Consider the following 23,078-nt stretch of genomic DNA (forward strand, 5'->3'; position numbering starts at 1 on the left):
CATTTACAAATAAAGTGTATTGTTGTGTTTATTTTTAGTTCTGGTATTCTGCCTGTTCTTGTGAAGTGCCTGGAGAGAGATGATAAGTAAGTTATATTCTTGACCCTAAATAAAATAATGTATTATATAAAGTTTTTGCCCATCCCTTGACTGTTTTGAGTTGACAATCCATGCAGTTAACTCAGACCTTATAATCCCAGCCCCACCTGCACCTGGAAACAAGGATTAAATGTTATACAGGGTAGTATACGTCTGGTAAAAACTTACATATCTATACTCAGACTGCCACATTGAAAAAGTGCAAGTGGGTCTTTTACTTTTATTTCCCTTCTTATATTTTTATGTAATTATTTATTATATTTCTGTAAGCGCATATTGAGCTAAAGTTAAGATAAGATAAGATTAGATAAGAAACTTTATTAACTAAAGATTCTAAAATTAATAAAATAAATAAGAAATACATGTTTCTTTAGTATCCATAAGATCACAGGAAAGCTTCTGACCAATAAGCTACTGACCACTCTCTCTACACCCAAAACCTCTATTGTGCTATCCAGTACTAAAACACCACCTTATCACCTTGAAGAAAGTGAGGGGAACTTCTAAGCACACTTGCTTCTCACTATTGTCTTTGTTTAACTACGTAACTGTATGATTTTAAAACATTCATTGGAAATTTCCCTGTTGTGGGTTTGGTAGGTTTGTTATTAAGGGCTGATAAACTATTTCTTGCTTTGTAGTCCATCTCTTCAGTTTGAAGCAGCATGGGCCTTAACAAATATTGCATCTGGTACCTCAGAACAAACTAAGGCTGTTGTCAAAGCTGGTAAGTAAAATTAATAATAAATGAACAGTGAAACTTTTGCACAGTAAACATCGTTTATCTTTTCTTCTTTGTTATTTAACCCTCTCAAGGAAAAATTCCAAGACATTTACAAAGCCCTACTTATAGTCATTGCATAACTGAGTTCATTGGTGTTTTAATGAGGAATACTTTTATGCAGAATGTTCTATGCAAAGAGTAGTAACAATAAAACAAACATTTTATTGAGTTGTAGCATTGACATTTTGGTGTTTTAGAATTTTAGATAGAGGCCTCAGTTGCTGGTGTGTAACTGCTAGATTTTATTGACACTTGAATAAAGTTATTGTTATTATTATTATTATTATTATTATTATTATTATTATTATTATTATTAAAGTATTATTATTATTATTAATTATTATTATTATTATTATTATTATTATTATTATTATTATTATTATTATTATTAAATTGCGTATTGTCTAACTTGTTTTAAGATGCTGTGAAGTATTTTATGAACCTGCTTGAATCACCACATCAAAATGTTTGTGAACAAGCTGTCTGGGCTCTGGGAAACATTATTGGTAAGACTAAAGCTGCAAATACTGCATACATGGCTTAATACAATACAATACAATACTTTATTAGCCTTCTATAAGGCTAATAAAAGGTTATTATATGGATGGAAAATATGTATTTGTAAGCGTCTTACGACAGATAAATGATTATAACAGTCAAGCATTTCTGTGAAGAGACTATTAGCTGAAAACAATGTTTAAAAGTTGATTTGATTCGCCCCATTTATTTTAATACTTATTTTGCCTATTTCATCATTATTTTAGCTAATCACTTATATTCTCTTTTACCTTGTTGACTTGTCTTACTTATCTTAAGTACCAGTAGTATAAATTTAATATCAACAGCATACACCTTTAAGATGAGCCAATTGCTCATTTTGTGGCACGTGTTGAAACAAAAAGCTACTTAAGACATGATGAGAGTAAAGTACACTGTTGTCATAAAGCATGATGTAATTTTCATTTCATTGTCTTTGTGTTGCAACTTAGGTGATGGTCCTGGTTTGAGAGATTTTGTAATTCAGCATGGTGTGGTGAAGCCTTTGCTCAAGTTTGTCAGCCCTAATGTTCCTGTAAGTTTCATTTTGATATACAAATCAAAGTTGTAGACTAGCATTCATTCTCAATAATATTGTAACATGCAAAGTTTATAGACAAAATGTCAGGTAGAGGGAGACAGTCTGATCAATAGTCTAATCTGCTTGTAATATTGGTTTTTGTATGAGGAACACAGTACTTTTTGTCCATAAGTTGTATCCTTACACATCTTTTAATGTATTGGTTTTTTCTGGGCAAATTTATATTGCAGGCATTCTAGGCATTTCAGTGTTTTCTAGAAACAGTGGCATTGATAATTCTTGCTGTTGTTGAACTCTACAGATCAGTTTTTTGAGAAATGTAACATGGGTGATAGTAAATCTGTGCAGAAACAAAGACCCTCCTCCTCCCATGGACACCATTAAAGAGGTAATGTCAGCAATACAAATATAGCTTGAACAGTCAATAGCCAGCATTCCATGGCAGCTTTCTTCTGAACAAAGTTGTTTAGACCAAACCTGAATATTCCCCATTCTCTTAAGTAGACAAATTTGTTGTTGTGAAGATGGTAAATGTTACGATTGGTATTGAAAATATAAGAAAGATGAAATGTTCATCATGTCATAAGTATAGGATGCAGAAAGTATCTGATTCCTGGGCAAGAATAAAACCCATGACCATCTGCGTACTGGTCAGATGTGCTAACTGCTGAGCTACTGGAGGACTGCATGTCACATATAAGCTAATAAATGGCATGGCTCACCACAAAACCTCAATAATCCAAGAACTCAGTACATGTAGTTAAATTACCTGGTGTACAAATGATGATGAATTTGATTTCCCTCTGGTACAGTCTTTTTGTCTTGGCCCATGCTTGTGATGTGATAAACATTTCATATTTGTTATTCATGAGCAACTGCTCTATTAGATCAGAGGATGCTCATGGAACATTAGAGTATAAGAAATATCTTGGTCCTTTCAAAATACATCTATAGCGGTACTGGGATTTTTCAGGCAATTGTTGTGGAAGTTCTAGTCCTGTGGTCTACCTGTACATCTGCTCTAAATTCTTCTGGGTATTGCAATGCTTGAAATTGAATTCACTGCCATGTGAGCATACTTTGCTCAAGACAAGCTCTGTCAAGAGAAAAACATTGTTTACCCAAATGTGACATTTCTCATGTTGTAGTTATCATATGCTGTAGGTGAAACCCTGCTTGTGTATTACAGTTATGGCCTTGGTTGTTCAAAGAGCGGATAATTTTATCCACTGGATAGGTCGCTATGTGGCAAATAAACGTGTGCAAAAATTTCCCTATAGCCTCATAATTTGTGTAGAGAGTAGAAATGATGTCTAATTTAAGTATGGAATGTGTGGATAACTTGCAAAAAGCATTGTCTGGAGTACATTTGCACCGCTGGATAGCGATTTATCCACTGGATAAAGTTATCCGCTCTTTGAACAGGTGGGCCCTGGATACTATGATACCCATACAGCATATCACTTTAACCCCCCCCCCCCCTCCCCTTCCCGCCGCCTCCTGGCCCAGCTCAAACTAATGTGTAGATGTGTATATCCTGACACAAAATTTTCATAATACCATAAACTTATGTTTGGATCTCAGCTGGCCAGTTAAACTCAGATTTCACTATTCTGTACTAATCAGAGCAGTGAAGAAAGTAGTTTTCTTAAGGCATTCTGAACCTCATTTATCTACATGTAATGTTTTTGGCTACAGAAGTCACATTCTATCGAGTCAGTGTGTTGTGTTATTGTACTTTGACAGGTGCTTCCAGCACTGGCCCTTCTCATTCACCACCAAGACCTCAACGTATGTTGTATTTTGTTTACCATTGTTGCTTAAGATTTATAACTTATACTTACATTTATGTACTCTTTGGGATGGTTTTACATGTGAACCTTCAATCAATCAATCAACTTTATTTAAACACGGTAAATGGCTCAGCAAGCTGGTTTTCAGACATGCCGTGTGATAGAGCTGCAAAACACACTAAGAGAGCACGCTAATACACATAGTTGTGTCCTTATGTACTTTATTACTATAATTATTATCATTATTATTGTTGTTGTTCTTGTTGTTGTTATTATTTTTCACCAAAAAAACTGTGTCTCTGTTTTCTCATTACAAATCTTGTGATTGTCAGCCATGAGCGAGGAGGAGTTGTGCTGTTGCTTTGTAGAGAAGGTTTCCCCATCCAATGGACAGCATGGAATCATCAGCCCAGATTTTGAGATCATTTTCTATGATATCATACACTATATCTGTACAATTTTTGCCTTTCCTTTCTTGAATGTTCATGAAACTCAGGTTATCTTTTCTTGTATTATTTTCATTGGCGATGAGCTGATCTTGAGCTGTCTTTAGTGTGGGCTTGAGTTGGTCGTTTTCAGCTGTAATATTTTGGTCGCTTGGCTGTCCAGTAATTTTTGGCCAGAGCTCTTTGTGTCATTAAATCATAATAATGCTCTAATAATGCTCGTTATTGGAGACCACTAACAGACATAATGCATAACAAAGTACAGAATAAAAAATTGAATAAGAAGCGATAAAAATTCACAAAATACAGAATTATATATCTAACTAAGACTAAGTTACAAAAAGCTAAAAAGACAATGGTTAGTAGCCCAGGTACTTTCAAGAGACCTTTCACATTCCTTCTGTAAATAATTTACAGAATGTCATTGATATCATTGATTTATTCTTCTCTGAACTCATTTGTGAGTTCAGCGATCTGCGAGTGTAGATTTGATAAATTATCCTCCATTCTTCATTCAATGGAGTTTAACTTGTCCTAGAATATATTTGGCAAAGTTGAAGAGATGGTTTTGAGGTCACTTTCCATTCTGTCACTCTTATGCCTATCTCTTTTTGGCGATGGCTTTGAACTCAAACCCAAACTGGAAGATCATTCTAATCACTTTGACATGTCAGATTAAGCAGTAACTGGAGCAATGCTTCTAAGGAGACATCATTTTCTGTCTTTTGAAATCAGTGAAACTGGCAAGATGTGACTTTTCCCAGCTAAGAAACGTCAGGGTGCAGAAGACACATTTCACTGCCATCATTTTTCATTACTGTTCATTTCTTCCTGAAAATGACTGTTGAAATCAGCGTTATTGTACTCTCACCATAACACTTGTGACATACCGGTACTTAGAGGTTTATTTTGGAACTAAAGGTGCGTGTTGGCAAGGTTTCATTCATTGACTTCAACAGTCGGAATAATTGAAGGGAATTTGTCCATTTACCATTCATTTCTGGGACTTGCTATCACATGATCTACTTAAAATTAATTAATATTCACAGCATGAACAGATTTTGCCAGTCACATTTCTTTGACCCTGGTCATATGTAATATTTATTAACTATAGGGGTTTGTGATTTTGAACAAATGTCAACTGTTTGTTACATACTCAATCTTACCGATGGTTATGCATTTTGAAATTAACCTCATGATTAGGGGACGTTAAAATCACAAAGCTGTAAAATCCCTTGGTGAAGACTAAAGGCTTATCCCTGAGCTTAGATAAATACCGAGGTACCTAGACCGATGAGCAAGACCTACAAAATGATTTGTGTTCAGGCTACTGTATTGTTGTTGTTTTTTTTCCTCTTTACATACATACACACTTTATTTTGCCACACAAATGGAATAAATATACAACATAAAATAACAAGAAAAGAAAAGTGGTGAAGGGACCTAAAAGAAACTGTAGAGAGCTTGTAAGAGATTGTCCCCCCCAAAACTAGAAACTAAGAGGTGAGGTTTTTATCTCTAATTTTATTAATTTCTTTTCTTCAGATTTTAGTTGATACAGTTTGGGCCTTGTCATATCTGACAGATGGTGGCAATCATCAAATTCAGGTATCTAACAACACTGATCAGTCAGTGGAGGTTGAGATATATAACAACTACAAGATATTAAATTACCAGGAATGATTATTTAATTGGATGAGTTCTTTAGTGCCAAAAAGAGGAGCAGGGGGAAAAAAGGATTTATATCAACAATAACCATAAACCTTATTTAGCATGGAAATATGCATGAATATCACTTGATGAAAACTGTGATAATTCGCAGAGTTGAAAACCCCTGCATATTTTACACCAAAATAAAGTTAATTGCGTCTTTTATCTACTGAACGCACATGTAGAATATTGACTGAAAAAGGAGGGTTTATTATAAGTCAAAACCCGGAAACCAGCACCCATTTATTCTGAACATGGCACCTATCTTTGGAGATTTTTTAATGCCAGTCTAAACAAGACAAATGAATGCATGGTACCCCTCTATTCACCATTAAGAACCCTCAAACCGTATAAATTATTAATGAAAACCATGTGAAAGGGAGCATGATGTTGAGTTTTTAGCTTACAACTCTTCCATATAAAATATTTCAAATAACACAGAGATTAGCTTTGCCATTATGGTAAATGGCAAACATCAGATTTTCTTTTACATTTGTTCAAAAGAATTTTGTTTTTGTTGCTGTTTCAAAAGTATTCACTTTCAGCAGAACAGCTAGAAAATCATGGTCACTTGGTTAATTGTGCCATTTGTCATTTTCCATAAACATGGTGTTAAGTGTCCCATGGCATTAAAGTACAGTTGTAACTCATGTTGTGAAAACTAGCGGATATCACCTGAGGAATATTATTTGGTATTTACCAGTTTAGTTTGTGCATATTGTATCACAGGAAACATTTTGGCCAATATTACAGGCAAGCAAAAATATTTGATGGATAATAAAGACGATATACTATTGGAACCACTATTCTTTCCCCCTCCAACCTGTCAGTGATAAGTTCATCAGTAGCTTTCTATTTTTTCTAATGTTTGGCTGAATTGATACAAATGGATAACAGGGTTAGTTTCTAAAGAATCTGTGGTGCTGCGTCAGTGGGGAGTAGAAACAATTGTTTGGTTTATCAAAAAGAGTTGAAAACTAAAGGTAAATTGGCCATTGTTAAGAGATTTTAGTGCTTAAACTCTTTACGGTGGACAATTTACCTTTACTTATCAGCTCTCTTTGGTAAACCAAACATTTGAATGGATACAAGTTTGTTGAAAAGTTGCTAGCCAAAATTGGAAACACTTTGCATTTTAGAACCATGAAGTTGAAAATAAAGTTCTAAGCGCTGTGTAGTTTAACCATACAATTTCTTGAAACCAATTGCTGTGTAGAATGAACTCCAGGCTGTGTAAGTTGTAATCATGTTGACTGTTGTCTTGCAGGTGGTTATTGACAGTGGAGTAGTGCCTTTTCTCATACCCCTTCTTAGCCATGCTGAAATCAAATTACAGGTAATACATATTGAAAATTTTCAGGGTTAAACATGATGGTAAGAATGTTAAGTTAATTTAAGATTTGAAATAACACATCCTGCTAATGATTTAACAAAATTACTTGTATGAGTAGCACAGACCTTTCCAAGTTCTGTGCTGGTTACATGTTTCTTTTTGACCAAGTCTCTGTGTAAAGATTTTCCATGACAAGTTTGCTTGGCATTATTGAAATTCAGTAGTGTTGGGCTGTTGGATGTGTCAGTACTTGTTTGACTTTGGCCAATTTTCTTTTGTACTGAGAGTTAGGATTGTTTGCTTAACAATTTTCAAGGTCGTTTAGTACATCTTTGTTAATGTAATGTTTTAAATCTGACTGCAGACAGCAGCATTAAGAGCAGTTGGTAACATTGTCACTGGAACAGATGAACAGACACAAGTAAGTTCCATTAACAGTGTGAAGACTAGTTTTCATCACTTTGAGGTTGAGGTCTGCACTGGAAGTTATGGAGTGATTTTTTTCCTGTTGATTTATGCATAAATCAATGGGAAAAACAAGGACCCGTAATCTGCAGTACATATTTATTGTATCTCTGTGGTTAATCGGGCATGCGGAAAAGGAAACTAGCTGAAGTTTAGCGAGCCATACAGTGACATCACCCTGCGAAACTGACCAAAAACACTGCTCGTACTAACTGAGAGATATAATAAAACAAATTAAAGTATGAATACATGGTACAGAAATAGTAAAGTTGTTTTTCATGCTGTTTCTAGGTTGTCTTGAACAATGGTGCTCTGAGTCACTTCCCTGCATTACTTAATCATCACAAAGAAAAAGTTAAGAAGGTCAGTGTTCTGTTATCACTATGTTTGCTCCCATGTTCACTGTTCATAACATACAGGTGCATGCTAGTGATCAGTGGTTGGCAGTAATCTGAATACATCAGTTCATGATTTTAGACTCTGTACTTGGATTGGAATAGTGTCAATTTGGAAGGTTTTCTGTGGCCTATGAGGCCTTATTAGGGATAGCTTTTACAGTTTAATTCATAAAGTACTGTAATTCAAGTAATGTATCAAACACAAAGAAGAGCGCTTCATCTGATTTCCAAACACCCAGAAGTGGGTTGAAATAACAAAGAGCAGTGGAGTTTTCTTTTTAACCAACTTCAACGTGTTTGGAAATAAGTTAAAACATCTTTTTGAGTGTTTGATATAGCTCCTCAAATCACTAGGTATTCTTGGAGAAATTCAATGGAAAAGTGTACTAAAATTTGTGATAATTAAAATCACATTTCCAAACCTCCTTCACGGTAGTGATTTCCTTTGTTCGTCTTCATGAATTATAAGTCAAAGAGCTCATTGTAAAACTTGATGCCCTGTTGTTTCTGGAATAGAACTGCCTTTGCTGAAGATAACAGTAAGTCATGGTGTTCGTTTTGTTTTGATCACAGGAAGCAGTTTGGTTTTTATCGAACATTACAGCTGGTAATCAGGCTCAAGTACAGGTCAGTTTCAATCAAACTCTAACTGCTCTGACTGTGGCCAGTTAGTGGTGTTGATTAGCTTGAATCTTTGTTAAGGTCACAAATATATTGTTACAGTTGCTTAGATTGCTATAGGGAGTACCCTGTGCACATGATCTAACTAAAAGTCACATTAAACTCTTGCAGGAAATCATCAACGTAGGGCTGGTCCCACTCATTATTCAGACCTTAGAAACTGTGAGTATAAATTCTATTTTTGGATGACTCCTTACAGCAACTCTTCTTTATTCTGCTGTGTAACTCTTTTTATTTTGTGTTGACTACTGTTATCTCGGCCAAACCAAAGGGTCAGTCATTGTGATCTGATTTCAGTAACTCAGTCTGCATTTTGAAAGTGCTTGTATACCAGATGTCTACAAGTGACTTTTCAAAACAGGCTGTGCACATTGCAGTATTGTACATGGCTGTAGAACATTTTAAAGGTATTGTTGGTCATTTTTAGAGTTTTAAATGGTCATTCTCCTTCAAATTTACGAGAACTATTGACCTGCTACAGACTTGCGCAAAAATTTGCACTCTCCATCCGACACTGGCCAACTTCTTGAGACTTTAAGTTATTATTAAATACTGGATTATTGGATAATACAATTCCAGGGATTTGATTGGCTTAGCTGCTCTGGTATATGAGCCATTATACCATACCCTAGAAAATTAAATTGTCTTCTGGTTGACTTGTACATGCAAAGCAAAATCAGCAATATCTAGCATTATTTCTTGATTGTTTTTAATAAAACAATATTATTATTCTACTCACGCTTGTTGGATATGAGATGATTAGAACCAACGAGGCGTGTATCATTTCTTATCCAACATGTAAAACTGGTAGTATTATATTTCAAAGTACTCTTGCTGCCTGTTCACTGTCTTCTTTTAACTTCGCCATATTTTGTTTGTGTGGTTGTAAGACTTGATGTTATTGTTGTTTAGGGTGAATTTTTAACACAGAAGGAGGCGGCATGGGCCATTAGTAACTTTACAGTCAGTGGCAGTCCTCAACAGGTATGTGAGTTGGACACTCAGCACTGTTGGGTACAGCTTATTGCTGGATAAGACACGCTGGACCATAGGCTGACCAAATAAATCAAACATTAGCTCATACCTGAGACATACATACATGGTAACATGGTGACCAAAGAAGTGTTGGAAACACCATGTATTTGGGCTTACAACATTATTAGAGAAATGGTGGTGATACCATCAACTCTGTCATGTTGTGCTAAAAGAATTGAAAGAACCTACACTGAAGTCGTTATTTGATGTCATTTTACCATGGTCCAAATAAGAAGGTAGAAAAACACCAAATAGTTAACGATAACTTTGATGTTAATGTTTAGACTCATTGTAAAGCATCCTCAGTACATTTGTGGCTCAAGCTGGCCTTGTAGAAAACAAGCTGGTGATGTTTATTTTGAGCACTGCTTAACTTTCTAGGTAGCAGTTCTCGTTGATTGTGGTGCGATTTCTCCGTTCTGCAAGTTGCTGGAATGTATGGACACTCAGGTAAAATCGTATTAAATTAGTGGAGTTATAATTGAAAGGGCAATGTCAATTTTCATTTTCAGTCTACTTATGGTGGAAGCTGAAAGCTGGCGTCAGTCTCAGTCAAACGCTTCTTACTGAATTCTGAATTTTGCTGCTTGTCATTCGCGGGTGTAAGTCCTTTATCACAGCATACAGCTATGAGTTGAAAGCCTTAAGGGTACGCGACAAGGCCCAAAGGTAGTGAAGTTGGTAGCACCATAAACATTTACTTTCTGTAGGGAGACTGTAGGGGTCAGCTAAAGCTTAGTGTAGTCAAGTTAGTAAAATAGATTACCCATATTACCCTTGTGGTCTTTTCGCGTACAGTGTAGGCTTTCATGTTCCTAAAACGTTAACTAAATAGCTGTATGCTCAAGCTACCGTTGTCCACATTTTTACTTACATTTTAGTCTCATTTCTTGGTTTCGGCACATTTGGCCAGAAACAACAAAACCATGCAACTTAAACACGTACGACTGGTTACTGTTCTTAAAGACTGATTCACTTGCTTTTCTTAATGCAAACATGGGAAAGAGATGTCTTGTTCTAATTTTGTTTCTTTTCAGCATTGTCTGAACTGGCCCACAATCATTTGTAATTGGTAAAATTGTTTGACTTTTCTTTTCTTTTTTGTTTTTCCGCACTCTTGTATACATGGCGTTATGCAAGCCCGAGAATGATTTGGGGAAAAATCGAAACTTTGTACCCAAATGGGTCAAGTTATGGAAACATTTTTATTTAGTTGTTGGATTATTCAAGAAATATAAGGGTTCTTTGTTTTGCAGGTAGTTCAGATCGTTCTGGATGGCCTTAACAACATTTTAAAGGTCAGTGGCTTTACCGGCTTAGACTAACTGACAAGATTTCCATTTACTTTTGCCCGATAGTGTGTTCTGGAAGTGTTTTGGACAAAAGCTACCAACAGCGCCAGATAAAAATCATCTTGAAATGCCAAAATGTCATTAATAGCTGGGTGATTTTTTTAAGATTACTTTCAGGCTGTCTTCTTTCCTGGTTGCTTTGTCTCCTAAAATTGGTTCAATCTTGCAGACAATTCAAAAATCAATGGTATATTATTTTGGTGTGTTAAGAATCAATGACTTACTGAACCTGTTTGTTACTACAGATGGCTGGTGACAAGGCAGATGCTATCGCTACCGTCATTGAAGAAGCTGGAGGTTGGTAAAGGATACACTAGACTGTGCTGGCAGTCCTTTTTCCCCTCAAAAACAGTTGAGCACAAAACGTGACAGCAAACCATGTCAAAAAAAATGCGTTCACTTACAACATTTAAAGGAATTTTTTCCAAGCTCGTGACTTACGCCATGTTTGAGCGAGTTTGGACGCTGTACAGCTAGACAGTAGGCTGATTTAGCAACAGACGTTCCCGTTCTGTTGCTAACTCAGCCTAATGAACAAGTTCCTAACGGTCCCGCGTGGACAAAAATCTATAACTAACCGTAGGGAAAAAACAGAGATACTTTAAAACTGTTGTCTTCTTCCTAAAAAAAAAAACCGTTATTGTTCACTGATTTTCTCACGTGTTTCTTGCTTTACCCAAGTTAATTCATCCCGACCGACGTTGTCATTGCTGCCAACGCTTTTTTTTTGTAAATTAAGTGGCTTTCACTTCGCTTTTAAGTACAACCATTGTGTTCTCATTACTTGAAGGCTTATTTTCCTTTAATGTTTTGAAGAGAATTTAAATGGTGATCACAGAAAGATCACTAATTGTTGTTGGTATTTTCCCACAGGTTTGGACAAGATTGAATTCCTTCAGCAACACGAAAACGAAGAGATCTACAAACTTGCCTTTGGAATAATCGATCAGTACTTCTCTAATGATGTATGTATTACTGTGATGGTTGGCTATCTGGTGCACATCAAGCACAAATTTCATAATCAGGGAGTTTAGTTGATGATTTAGACCATCAGCTTGTCTGATTATTTGAGTGTATTTAATGTAATTGTTTTTAGAACAGCAGAGTTGTCTTGTTGGGAAAGCCTTTTTTTTTTACAACTTTACGCACCTGCAATCATCATGCGAGACAATAATTATTTTCACTGAACTGAAGAAATCTTCAAATTACGTTCGTTTCAAGCTTGTATTCATTCTTGTGTGCTGGTAACACCAGACTCAAACTGTCAGTTGGCTTTCATTGCTGTGCTGGTGCTTTTCCTTGATTTTTTCTGCTGTGTACACGCATGGCTTGAAATACGAGTTTTGTCTAACACGGTTGTTGTTTCGCGTGAATCCAGGCGTTAACTAGGAACACAATTCATTACCTCGTGCTGTTTGGATTCTCGCTTAGCTAGCCATGCGTGTGATAAAGTTCTGGAAAAATCCGATATGTGACTGCTACAGCAGAGCATATGGGATTTGGATGAGGTTTATTCCAGTGTCTCTTAGAGCTCTTGTGATACTTCAACCCGCATGTTGGAGTGAAAGCTGCTCCCGGCTTGGCCTGCCTCTGCCAGCCTTGATTCTGTAAATCGCGCTATTAATCCTCGCTGTTACAGTTAGCAGACCAAACTCGGGAAAATTTAGATTATATCGTAAGATTCGGTTTACTCAGTTCGCTCGTGTTGTCTTAAATTAGAGCCATGACTGCCTTGTCGAATCATTTGTGGCTTGAATGGAAGTTCACTACTTATGCATAACCAATCATGTAACACTTGTTTGCCTGTGGTATGGGGATACGCTCAATCAACCACATCTGTGCGTTCAAGTGCGACGATGCTATGTGGTTACTTAGTCATTGCTGTTTGTATTTGTTCAGGTTGACAACGGCGAAGAAGAATTAGTCCCACCAGAGGTAGACGGACAGTTTGCATTTCAAGCTAAAGACAATCTCCCCCCTGGTGGCTTCAAGTTTTGTTGAATTATGAAGCTCATTTGCTTTCGAGACAAACTGACTTGAATAACCAAGTAGAGTACGAGCGAGAGAGCGAGCGAGCGAACGAACGATCACCAGCGTGTGCGAGAGAACCAGACGCGATAACGAGAGCGTGTTAAAAGATCCAAGAAGTGAACGAGAGAGTGAGCGAGCGAGGGAGTGTGTCGCTTATTCTTATGCCCCGCCCCTTGACAGACAAACCATGCCACCACCGCTTGGTCAAAGTAACGTGGCTCGTAATTAAAAGTGGTTTTAATTTTGTCGGAAGATGGAAAAAGAGCTGCCTAGCAGGACTCACCTAGCGACAGCTTATGTCCGGCTGGAATGCTGCAATATCCCGCGCGGCCAACGTGGCTTTGATTTAAGAGACATTCAGAACAGTGCCAAGATATGAGGTGTTAGAGAAATCAACTGGAGATTAGCTGATTCACAACAGCGTTTTCTAAAGGATCCCGTTGGATATGTTCTTGTGGCTCTTGGGAGAGGCTGATTTCTTATTGTGTCATTGAGCCTGTGAGTGATGGTATAAGCATCCTGGATAAATACTCTGCTTTGTTAGGAATCTACAGTAGATTTTCGTCTTTTTTGTTGATAGGATTTGTAATAGAAACATAATTGAATCATTCTTTAGTTTGCAGTCTTACCTTTTGTAACCTTTTTTCCGTTTTAGTTACCGTCATTCTCGGCTTACTTTTATCCCCTTCTTACGCACTAGTATTTTGTTTTGAAAGTTTGAAAACGATGTATCAAATTTGTAAAGTAGCGAATTTTATCAGTAAATTTTAAATCTTCACCATATGTAGAGTGTGTTTATTTATTTGGTTATGTGCTATCAAAGACGCCCGTGTTTCTGAACAATAGGCGGCCATCACAAACCAAACTCTTGTGTTTCTAGCGGATATTGAAAAACTTACAACTGAAGTGTTTGTTTGGAAGTTGTTTGTCACACTCGAGTGAAGACAAACATTACGCCAGCTTGGTTCACGGTCCATGAAAAAATACCAGTATCGACCCGAAATCTCAAACAAAATGTTGGGTTTCTTTATCCTTTATACAAAACAGCAAGATGTCAGAATAATAAGTGGAATAAATAACAGGGGCGTAATTTCAGTTCACACAGTTTCAAACAGGATTAAGTAATCCTAAAATGTGAACCCTTACTGAGCTACTTATCAATTCATTTCTGTCACTTGAAATTGTCCAACTTGATTTAAGTCTTAATTTGCATTGGGCTGTTGTGGTTATTAAAACCTCGTCAATCAGCGAACATCGGGCGATAATGGGTGATTATTTTTCCATAACAGTCTTTTCGGTGCCTTTTAAGAGAAAAAGAAACTCGAGTGCAATGTTTTATTTATAAACTCGATTAATTTCGCGCGAACGCTTGGCTTGACAAAATATAGTTATTACATTATCACTGTTGATTCCGATCCTTTCACACAATTATGCTATTAATATTCACTGGCACATTGTTCATGTGTTTGCTCTTTGTTCCTTGTTTATGCTCTCGGGAACAACAAACTAATTACTGAAAAACCAGTCGTAAAAATCCATGCAGGACACTTGTACCGCGATCAAAACGCCACTTTCGATCCTAACAATATTTTCGAAGTTGTGATGTTAAGGCAGTGTTGTACTCGGGGAATGCTTTAGTTTGCGGTCACAATGATTTTGTGGGCTTATTAGTTTAATTAAATTGGAATGAGTTGGTGATAAAAGACAATTTATTATTATGATAATCACGCATGCCGCGCTTAGAATTGTGGCATTGAGTAAACAAGCAATAACACCCATGTGATAATGTGTAATTCCCGTCAGCGGCACGCCTCAAACGCTTCAATAACCACGCCAGCTGATTGGTCACTTGTCAAGGTTGTATCGACTCAAGATAAACGGTATTAATTAATTAATTACGGGGACAAATGGTGATTAATTAACCCAATCAAAATGTTGAGGAGGGTGCAAGTTTTCAATATTCCCTTCTTACGGGGTCATTGTTCTGGGCAGCTGCCGATATCAGCTGTTAAACCTATTTACAGTTGAATGTGGTTTTAATTTATATTTATTGGAACAGAATATTTGAAGATTACGCTTCAAAGCTTGCGATAGAATTCACAATACACATTTTCCCATTGGTAAATATTGCTACGACGGAACACAAGTCAGCAAACGGCTGTCAGTATAGGTGAAGGGAGCACCTTTACTGTGTTCTTGACCCCATGGCGCCAAGACTTGCTCGTGTACCGTCAACAGTCCTAAGTGGTTTGTGAGAGCACACGATCCCGAACAAACAGTTTCAACAGCCGTAAGTCAACACGCTTCTTTCACTCACTTAACCTTGTAACTCGGTCCGTGAGTTTGCTCGACGTTCGTTTTCTTGAGGCCGGTCGGTGAGTTAGCAGTAAATTGCTTTTGATCCTCGGCCAAATGAGGAATCTGTCATTTTCACGTTGTTGTCGGCTATTTGATCAAATGAGATTAAACTAATTGCAAATGTAAAGAATATGCGCCGAGTATCATGACGTCCGCTAATGAACTTTCGTAGTTTTATTAATTTTATTATCGGCTAAGTATTTCATTGGTTTTACACCAATAGCATTTCACGTGTGGTCTGTCGTTGTACGAGATTTTATTAAAACACTTGGGCTACTTGGCAGATTCCATTCACGGAAACTCAGCTCACCGCACGGAACATGACTGCCAGGCCGATTTGTTCGTCTTACACCATTGATGGTCTGCTTGGACTGAACCGAGACGATGAACACAAACAACGAACAAAACCTGACCAAGGAACCAAAGAAACACCGGGTCACAGCACAGCCAACACTGAGCCAGGTACCGTTTAGTTTACGCACTTCACTGCCTTAGAAATCTCTTTGCTACTTTACCCTTCACAAATACACCGAAGTGAACAGGGCGGTCAGCGCATTTTCACGTGTTACAATGTTGTTTTTACTGCTGGTGGCATCTTCCCCCTGTTAACCAAGGCGGTCTGTATATCAATATTTTGCCACGGTATTTATTGTTCTTTAAACCTGAAAACCCTTGTGTTCTAATTGGTACAAAGAGAGTTTCAAGCCAGCTTTAGGCGCCCAGCGTTTGGTGTGTTAGAAGGTGAAAATGATTCTCCCACCACGATTTCATTATGGTGTTGAAGATTAGTTCTAATTGTCATACAAGCATTAAATACAAATCACCTTAATTTTATTAATCTAATATTCACTCTTTTTTCCTTGTTCTAAATAGTAAACCACAACCTATTTGGAAAATGTTTCTTCTTCGCAGAGCACGAGATAGAATTGAGCGTAACAAGTGCGCAGGAGACAGCCGAGAATGAAAAACTGAGTGAGGACGAAGACGGAGAAGAAAGCAAGTGTTCGCCAGGAAAACGAAAACAGCGCCGCTACCGGACCACATTCACAAGTTATCAGTTAGAAGAGCTTGAAAGAGCCTTCTCCAAAACCCATTATCCTGACGTTTTCACAAGAGAGGCACTGGCCATGAAAATTGATCTCACTGAAGCGCGAGTTCAGGTAAAAACCTTTGTACAGGATCTTTAGAATATTCTTAGATATAACTCCTGATAGCTGGCAATATTCTTCAAATCACTGGAAAAGTTTATGAGCCGATTTGCCCGGCGGGTAATTGAATCCTCCAATTTAGTTGCGGACGAAAACCTTTTTATTGGAAAAGATAAGAAGTAGAACAAATTATACTCCGCAAATGAGAGGCATATGGCGGTGATGGGAGATAAGCGGGCGATCACAAAACTATTACTGCGAGGAAATTAATCTGCACTGTAATATTGTTGAGTACTTGAAAATCGATTGCCTTTGGCAATTATCTTAATAATTGCGTTGATGATTTTCAAAGTGTTCAAAAGTGGACAGGGTTTTTACTGTGGAGAAAGCTCGCAACAGAAATCAGTTTCAGTGTTGTTTATAGCGCGGCACTGAGGCGGTTTATAGATTTATAGGCCTCTTGCTGGTAACGAATTAGTATGAAAATGTATCTAAAACGCCGAGACAAAGTTAGCTTACTTCAATTCAAATAATAAGCTTTGTTTTTGCTTGAAAAGTAATAGGAACGAAGTGCTTTACTACATTGGCAATTTATTATGTTTCTCTCGCTTTGACAACAACGATTAACGATTTCACGGTAGTTATGCAAAATTGATGTTAATTCAAGATGGTCTTTAGTTCAAAAACAAGAAAAACATTTACCACTCTGGTTGAAGGAAAAAAAACCCAAGTTTTCTTTGGGAGATTTTGTTATAATTTGAAGGTGATAATTTTGTTGTGAATTTTTCACACAGGTTTGGTTTCAGAACAGACGAGCCAAGTGGAGAAAGCGCGAGAAAGCTCAGGGAGTACGGTTACATGCTCCACTTGGTTTAAGCAACGCACTAGTACCTCCCCCTCTGTCTGCTTACACTTCAGAGATAACCAGCAAAACACTTGATCAGGAATGGGATAGCTTTACCCCAGCCCTGCCTCACCCGCCGCCTTCATTCCCAGCCCTTCGTCTTCCATTACACTCCGCCTGCCCCCAGTCAGGAAGTATGGCCCACTTTTATTCACCTTATTACGCCCCACACCATTCAGATTACTACGCATCATCAGTGCTGCGGACTGGATCTCTACTGGCGGCGGCTGCTGCTGCTTCTCCAGTGTACAAGTCACCAGTATTTAAATTCTCGCCCGTCACTTCTCATGGTTCATCTCCTCCGAGTGTCTCGCCCGTTGATTCTGACAGAAGAACGACAAGTATCGCGGCACTGAGACTCCGAGCTAAAGAACACTCTGCGTCGTTCAGCTGTCTTTCGTCTACTGACTGAGCCATTGATATCTGCAGCACGCACGTGTATTTTAATACAAGAGAACGTTTTCTTCGACGCCTCTTGTGAAAGTATTCTTCCAATATCAATTTTTAATTAGATTCTAAAAGAAAAAATATCAGGTGCCAAATTATTTTACTCCAAAGAGTAATATCTAGATTAAAATTTTCACCCCATAGACTTGCAATTTTGGGGGGGTTGTTTCTGGATGGAATTGTTCGTGAATAGTATTGAATGTCTAGCAACTAAATAGTTGCTAATTTGTTTGGGGTGCGTCGCGGTGCGAACTAACCACCCGGTCAATAATTTAATAAACGGCTTTGTTTGCGTTGGTAGCACACGAGTTCTTAACACGGGATCACACAAATCACGCTGGGAAACCATCAACGATAGCTCAAGGAGCGCCGCTGGCGGCTGCTTTGTTCGCGTCAACAAAAAAATATTACTTTACTAATAGGATAGCGGGAAGGGCTACGAGTTGAGGATTATCGAGGAATTAGTCGTATTAGACAATCTATCAATGAGATAATTGGTGAATCGATTATAGCGTACTTGAAACGTCACAAGTTTGCCTTATTTGGAAGCGGCACCGGCCGACACCTGCCACACGGACTGATGGGTAATTCAGTTGAACTTGGTTGAGAGAGGAGTATTTTTTCAGAGTTCTAATCAGCGTACAATGCACGCTGTCATTAGGTTATGACAACAGACGAACCTTTTTTATGAAAACGACAAATTTGAATAATTTAATTACGTCTTAAGCAAAACAGTGGTATGTAATCAACGACTTTTAATTACCGGCACGAAATTTGATTAAGGCTACAGACTGTGATTGGTTTAAAAAAGATATTCTCCTAAAAACTTGTTTCCTTTTTAAATAAACTGAACTTCCCTGTAAAATTACAGAGTTATTAGCGCCTGAAACGGTGCCGCTCTTAAAAGAGAAGTGAGTCGAGACGGCGCCCTTTTTGCTGGTTAAATGAGATTTACAAGGATTATAGATTTGCTATCTTTGCGTGTTTGGCAAAGCGAATATGTGTTGCCTTGCAACTGTTTCAGTGAGCAAGTTGTGCTATTCTCAATTCTAATTTGAATAGAAATCATTAAACCTATAGAACGTGATGGCGTTCTTTTTTGTCAAATTTTGTGGTTGCGTCTGCTTGAAAAAAGCGTGATCGTGTAATAAATTGCCGTTTTTTTCTTGATCTGCGGTTTTATCATTGGTTTGAAGATTTGGGGAGCTTTAGACAATAGACATAAAGTAACTATTCTAAGTTCTTTTAATTATAAAGCTGCCATGTTGAGTCATTCATCTCGCAGGTATGTGTGAAATGTTCTATTCTTGACGCAAACTGCAGCATCCGTTTACCGCAGTACGTTTCAATTCACTGAGAAAAAGATAAACTCTTCAGGTGCTGTAATGAATATGCTGTGCTTATCAAGCAACTGAAGCTTGAGTTAAGGCCATCACGCTAACCTTTTTGGGGGGATACTATCTAAAGAGTTTAGCAATATTTATAGTTAGCAATTTCAGAATACATGGAATCGATTACCCAACTGGCGTTAAACTCTATGCAGTTGGTTTATTGTTTTTCTTCTCAAACTTTTTTTTATTTGTCTCACTGTAGCGGTGTTTACTGTTAAACATTGCTTTTTGCAATCAAGTGCGCCCACCACTGAAACAGGAAAACTTTATTTCAGCAGCCAATACGCCGCTGGTTGTCGATGTATGCAGTTGGTTTGCGTGTTTTCAGCGTTTGGCCCGCGCGCAGTCGTTTCAGTTTAAATTCTGTTAGTTATTCAGTTAGTTTTGTAACCCGTTTTATTTTTTTTTATTTTATTCTCTTTTAATGCAGCCTGTTCAAATTTGATCATTTTCCTAACAACGTTTAGCAAAACAAAGGACCTATTTTTTGAATGAGTAGCCACCCAGTCACTTGTTTGGGTTTTCCTATTTTTCTCGCAGCACCTTATTTGATGTAAAATGGCCGTTCGACTTATCTCGCAAAACCAAACCAAGTGACTTTCTTTGCGGGCTTTTGTATAAGAAAAATGGGATGCTAAACCCTGGCCTGGCAGGCAATTAATAAGCAGAAGCATATAGCCATGGCACGACGGATTTTTGTTGTCGAGACGGCTACCCTCTCGATCTAATTCCAATTAGATCCAATTGTAAAGGGCAGGGATTGATTTTAAGATTCTGTTGATAAGAACAAGAACAAGGCGCCGGATTACATAAGGAACTCAGCATCGTAGAACTTACTTGTTGTACAAACACCCAGCGGAATTTCCAGCCCCAAAACTATGGATTTTTTTTTTTTTTGCCTTGTTGCATTCGTTTATCAATTTCACTAAGTAGTTTTAAACGTTAAGTTAAGACATCGTTTAGAAAATACGTTTGTTGTATTAAATATTAGTCGTCTTAGTTGGGGATTTGTTTCAAATTGCAAGTGCGATGAAGTTATTTCTGTCAACGTTTCAAGAAAGCTCGCTGATAGGAATAAATGTCCGTTTATACAAAAAAAGCCTTTTTACAACTTTGGTTAATAAGCGATCTGACTGTCAGTGAGAGGTAGCTTATGGAAATCTTGGACTTCCAGCATTTTGATTGGCTAAAGTTCATAAGCCTGTTGGGATGAAATATGGTCAGTGAGGAGTCAGTGCAAAGTGAGCTGAGAAAAAAAAATTGGCCTCGAAAAGCAACAACTCGGTAAACCAATGGACGGCAAAAATTCGCTTTGTATCAGATTTAATGTAGGTATAGTAAATTGCAAGTACTGTTGCTGAAATGCAAACAGAATGGATTTGTAATAGCTGAGTTGTTGAATTGTTTTTGTTTTTTTGTTTTTTTTTTTATGCTGGGGTAGTATTTATAATATCTTTTTCCACCCCCACGCGAACGTTTACCGCGAGCGCTTGTTCCACGCGACCAAGACTTTCTTGGCAAGTGTTTTGAGAATTTTTACTTTGTCGCTTGTAAAGGATGAACGATTCTTCCCTGACGATTTATTCTTGATAAGTTATATTTACCCGTCAAAAACGACTGACAAGCTCTCTAGACAAGTTTTTCGTTTTTCCAAGGAGAATTCTTGATGAAAAACTTGTCGCATTTTGTGGGACAAACGAAAAACTCAGAATTGTTACATGAAAACGTGCCAAGTAGAACTTTCTGTTCGTTCGCACAAACATGTTTCGCTATTCGATAATTTTTCTTTGACAAGTTTGTCAGCCAGTTGTTGGAAAGGAAACTTGTCAAGGAGAAACTCGATAAGTTTTTTCGTACACGTGCACAAGAATAACAAACTTGTCAAATACGAACTCGTGTAGAACCAGTCTGCAGTATAGGTTGGTTCAGATTTCTCGTTTGATACTTCAGCTTTCTTGTTTCTGAGCATCACTCCGATAATCTGCTCTGGTTGAACATTGGGAACTTAAATTCTTTCTTCAGTTCGATCAAATTTGCATGTGTCTCGATCAGCAGTGCGGACTTCCACGATAAAGAGAATTTTTATGATAACCCTGACGATGATACTATATTTTATACAGTTACAGGACATTTTGGCAGTTCGTTTGCTTCGAAGGGGTTTCATGGAATATGCACTCTCCTTTGCCAAGAAACGATTGACATTCCGTAGAAAGTTCTTGGCGCCGATTCCATTTGCTCACGGTAACCTTTCTTGTTCAGGTTCTCAGTAATGTGACAAGGGTTTGTAATAAAACCGACAATTATTCTTTTCGAGCTTGCTATATATCAAATTATTATAACCAACTTGGTGTTGTGTGCCTCGTTGGTCAGTTATTAAATGATGTACAGCAACTGATGTTGGACGACTCGAAAATGCTTGAATGCCAACAATCATCACCACCCTAGCGAGTGCTTGACGGCCTCGCGACAGTTTATCTTATTTTGGCACCAAAATGGTTTATTTATTTATTTTTTTAATAAAAAAGGTCTACGTGATATCGTTTTATCATCTGATGTCAGTAGAGCTTATTATAATTAGTTTGTTATCTTTTTTCTAAATGTGTAAGGTAGTGAAGATTTTTAATATTTTTAAATTGTTTTTAGACACGTTTATTCGTTTTTATTCGTCAGTTATGGGGCCAGCTTTAAGAAGCCCAGCTAAGCTAAGTTGTATCATTAAGTGTTGCTTCTCAATAAAAACCAATTGTTAAGATGCATCTTAACTTAGCAGGGCTTCTTAAATCTTTTCCTGCTCAGTAATACCCAGAGTGCGCTATGCGTTCTTTATACAGTTTGACTAATATAACTGTCCTGTGGTGTTGCAGTTTAAATGTCAATTGTACTCGACACTGATCTATCTTCCGCTTTCATATTCAATAGCCTGTGAACAGGCTCCCAAGTGGGGTATAGGGCGAATACAAAAATCGAGCTTGGAGAGGGGGCGCCCCCATACCGCGCTCAGCTCGCCCGGCTCGCCGATTTTTTTTTTTCGCCCTATACCCCACTTGGGAGCCTGTTCACAGGCTAACATTCAGCGGCTGAAGAGTTTTAGACGTAATGAACATTTGACATCTTTGCACTACTCCTGCAGGTGGACATGGATTTCTTTACTCTTGTGATCTTGTTTCTCCTGCACGCAGAGCAGTCCACATTGTTTGTCGCCATGCTGTCCACCTGTCGCGGCTGACCAGACCTCACTAACGCAACAATTGAGCTACATGACCGTTGTCTGCCGTCTACTGTATTAGGTGAGTTACAGCGCGTAACCGGCTCAGAAGCCAGTGAGCTGCTACATGAAGGCAGATCCTTCAGTGACTTGGTTTCCTCCCAGCCAAGTTGAATTTCTTGTCCTTGACATGTTAAGTGGTCTCCGTGCTTGTCAGTGCCTTTTCTGCTTCTTTGATCTGATTTTCTTTTCAGTTTTGTACACGAATCTCTGCCATTTTGTTTCTGCAGCGTGACTCCATGTTTAATATTCAGTCTTCTATACCCTGTCATATCATGATGGTTTAAAGCCAACCTTGAATCTGATTCCAGTAGTTCTCCATATTCACTGGCATGTTCATCATCAGTGTCATCTTGCCTG

The 23,078-nt window shown here is 37.8% G+C and overlaps 2 protein-coding genes across 2 annotated transcripts in view; both read left to right on the forward strand.

Moving 5' to 3' along the window:
- Positions 1 to 13,988, forward strand: part of LOC146471130 (importin subunit alpha-3-like) — a 33,672-nt gene extending 19,684 nt beyond the window's left edge. Inside the window, exons 7-24 of the mRNA XM_085121177.1 lie at positions 39 to 86; positions 741 to 826; positions 1,303 to 1,389; positions 1,873 to 1,955; positions 2,263 to 2,349; positions 3,708 to 3,752; positions 5,746 to 5,808; positions 7,178 to 7,246; positions 7,608 to 7,664; positions 8,000 to 8,071; positions 8,680 to 8,733; positions 8,899 to 8,949; positions 9,700 to 9,771; positions 10,204 to 10,272; positions 11,079 to 11,120; positions 11,420 to 11,471; positions 12,048 to 12,139; positions 13,074 to 13,988. Coding sequence (XP_084977303.1) covers positions 39 to 86; positions 741 to 826; positions 1,303 to 1,389; positions 1,873 to 1,955; positions 2,263 to 2,349; positions 3,708 to 3,752; positions 5,746 to 5,808; positions 7,178 to 7,246; positions 7,608 to 7,664; positions 8,000 to 8,071; positions 8,680 to 8,733; positions 8,899 to 8,949; positions 9,700 to 9,771; positions 10,204 to 10,272; positions 11,079 to 11,120; positions 11,420 to 11,471; positions 12,048 to 12,139; positions 13,074 to 13,175 — 1,231 coding nt within the window. The 3' untranslated portion in view covers positions 13,176 to 13,988. The remainder of the gene's footprint in view (positions 1 to 38; positions 87 to 740; positions 827 to 1,302; positions 1,390 to 1,872; positions 1,956 to 2,262; positions 2,350 to 3,707; positions 3,753 to 5,745; positions 5,809 to 7,177; positions 7,247 to 7,607; positions 7,665 to 7,999; positions 8,072 to 8,679; positions 8,734 to 8,898; positions 8,950 to 9,699; positions 9,772 to 10,203; positions 10,273 to 11,078; positions 11,121 to 11,419; positions 11,472 to 12,047; positions 12,140 to 13,073) is intronic.
- Positions 13,989 to 15,162: 1,174 nt separating this feature from the next.
- LOC146471131 (aristaless-related homeobox protein-like) lies at positions 15,163 to 19,232 on the forward strand. The gene is made up of 4 exons (XM_085121182.1): positions 15,163 to 15,495; positions 15,848 to 16,025; positions 16,476 to 16,723; positions 17,506 to 19,232. The coding sequence occupies exons 2-4, from the start codon at positions 15,884 to 15,886 to the stop codon at positions 18,025 to 18,027; spliced, it is 912 nt and encodes a 303-aa protein (XP_084977308.1). The 5' UTR covers positions 15,163 to 15,495; positions 15,848 to 15,883; the 3' UTR covers positions 18,028 to 19,232.
- The last annotated feature ends 3,846 nt before the right edge of the window (positions 19,233 to 23,078 follow it).

This window comes from Pavona decussata, unplaced genomic scaffold (assembly GCF_977016875.1).
Source record: "Pavona decussata unplaced genomic scaffold, jaPavDecu1.1 SCAFFOLD_106, whole genome shotgun sequence".
NCBI classification, from domain to species: Eukaryota; Metazoa; Cnidaria; class Anthozoa; order Scleractinia; family Agariciidae; genus Pavona; species Pavona decussata.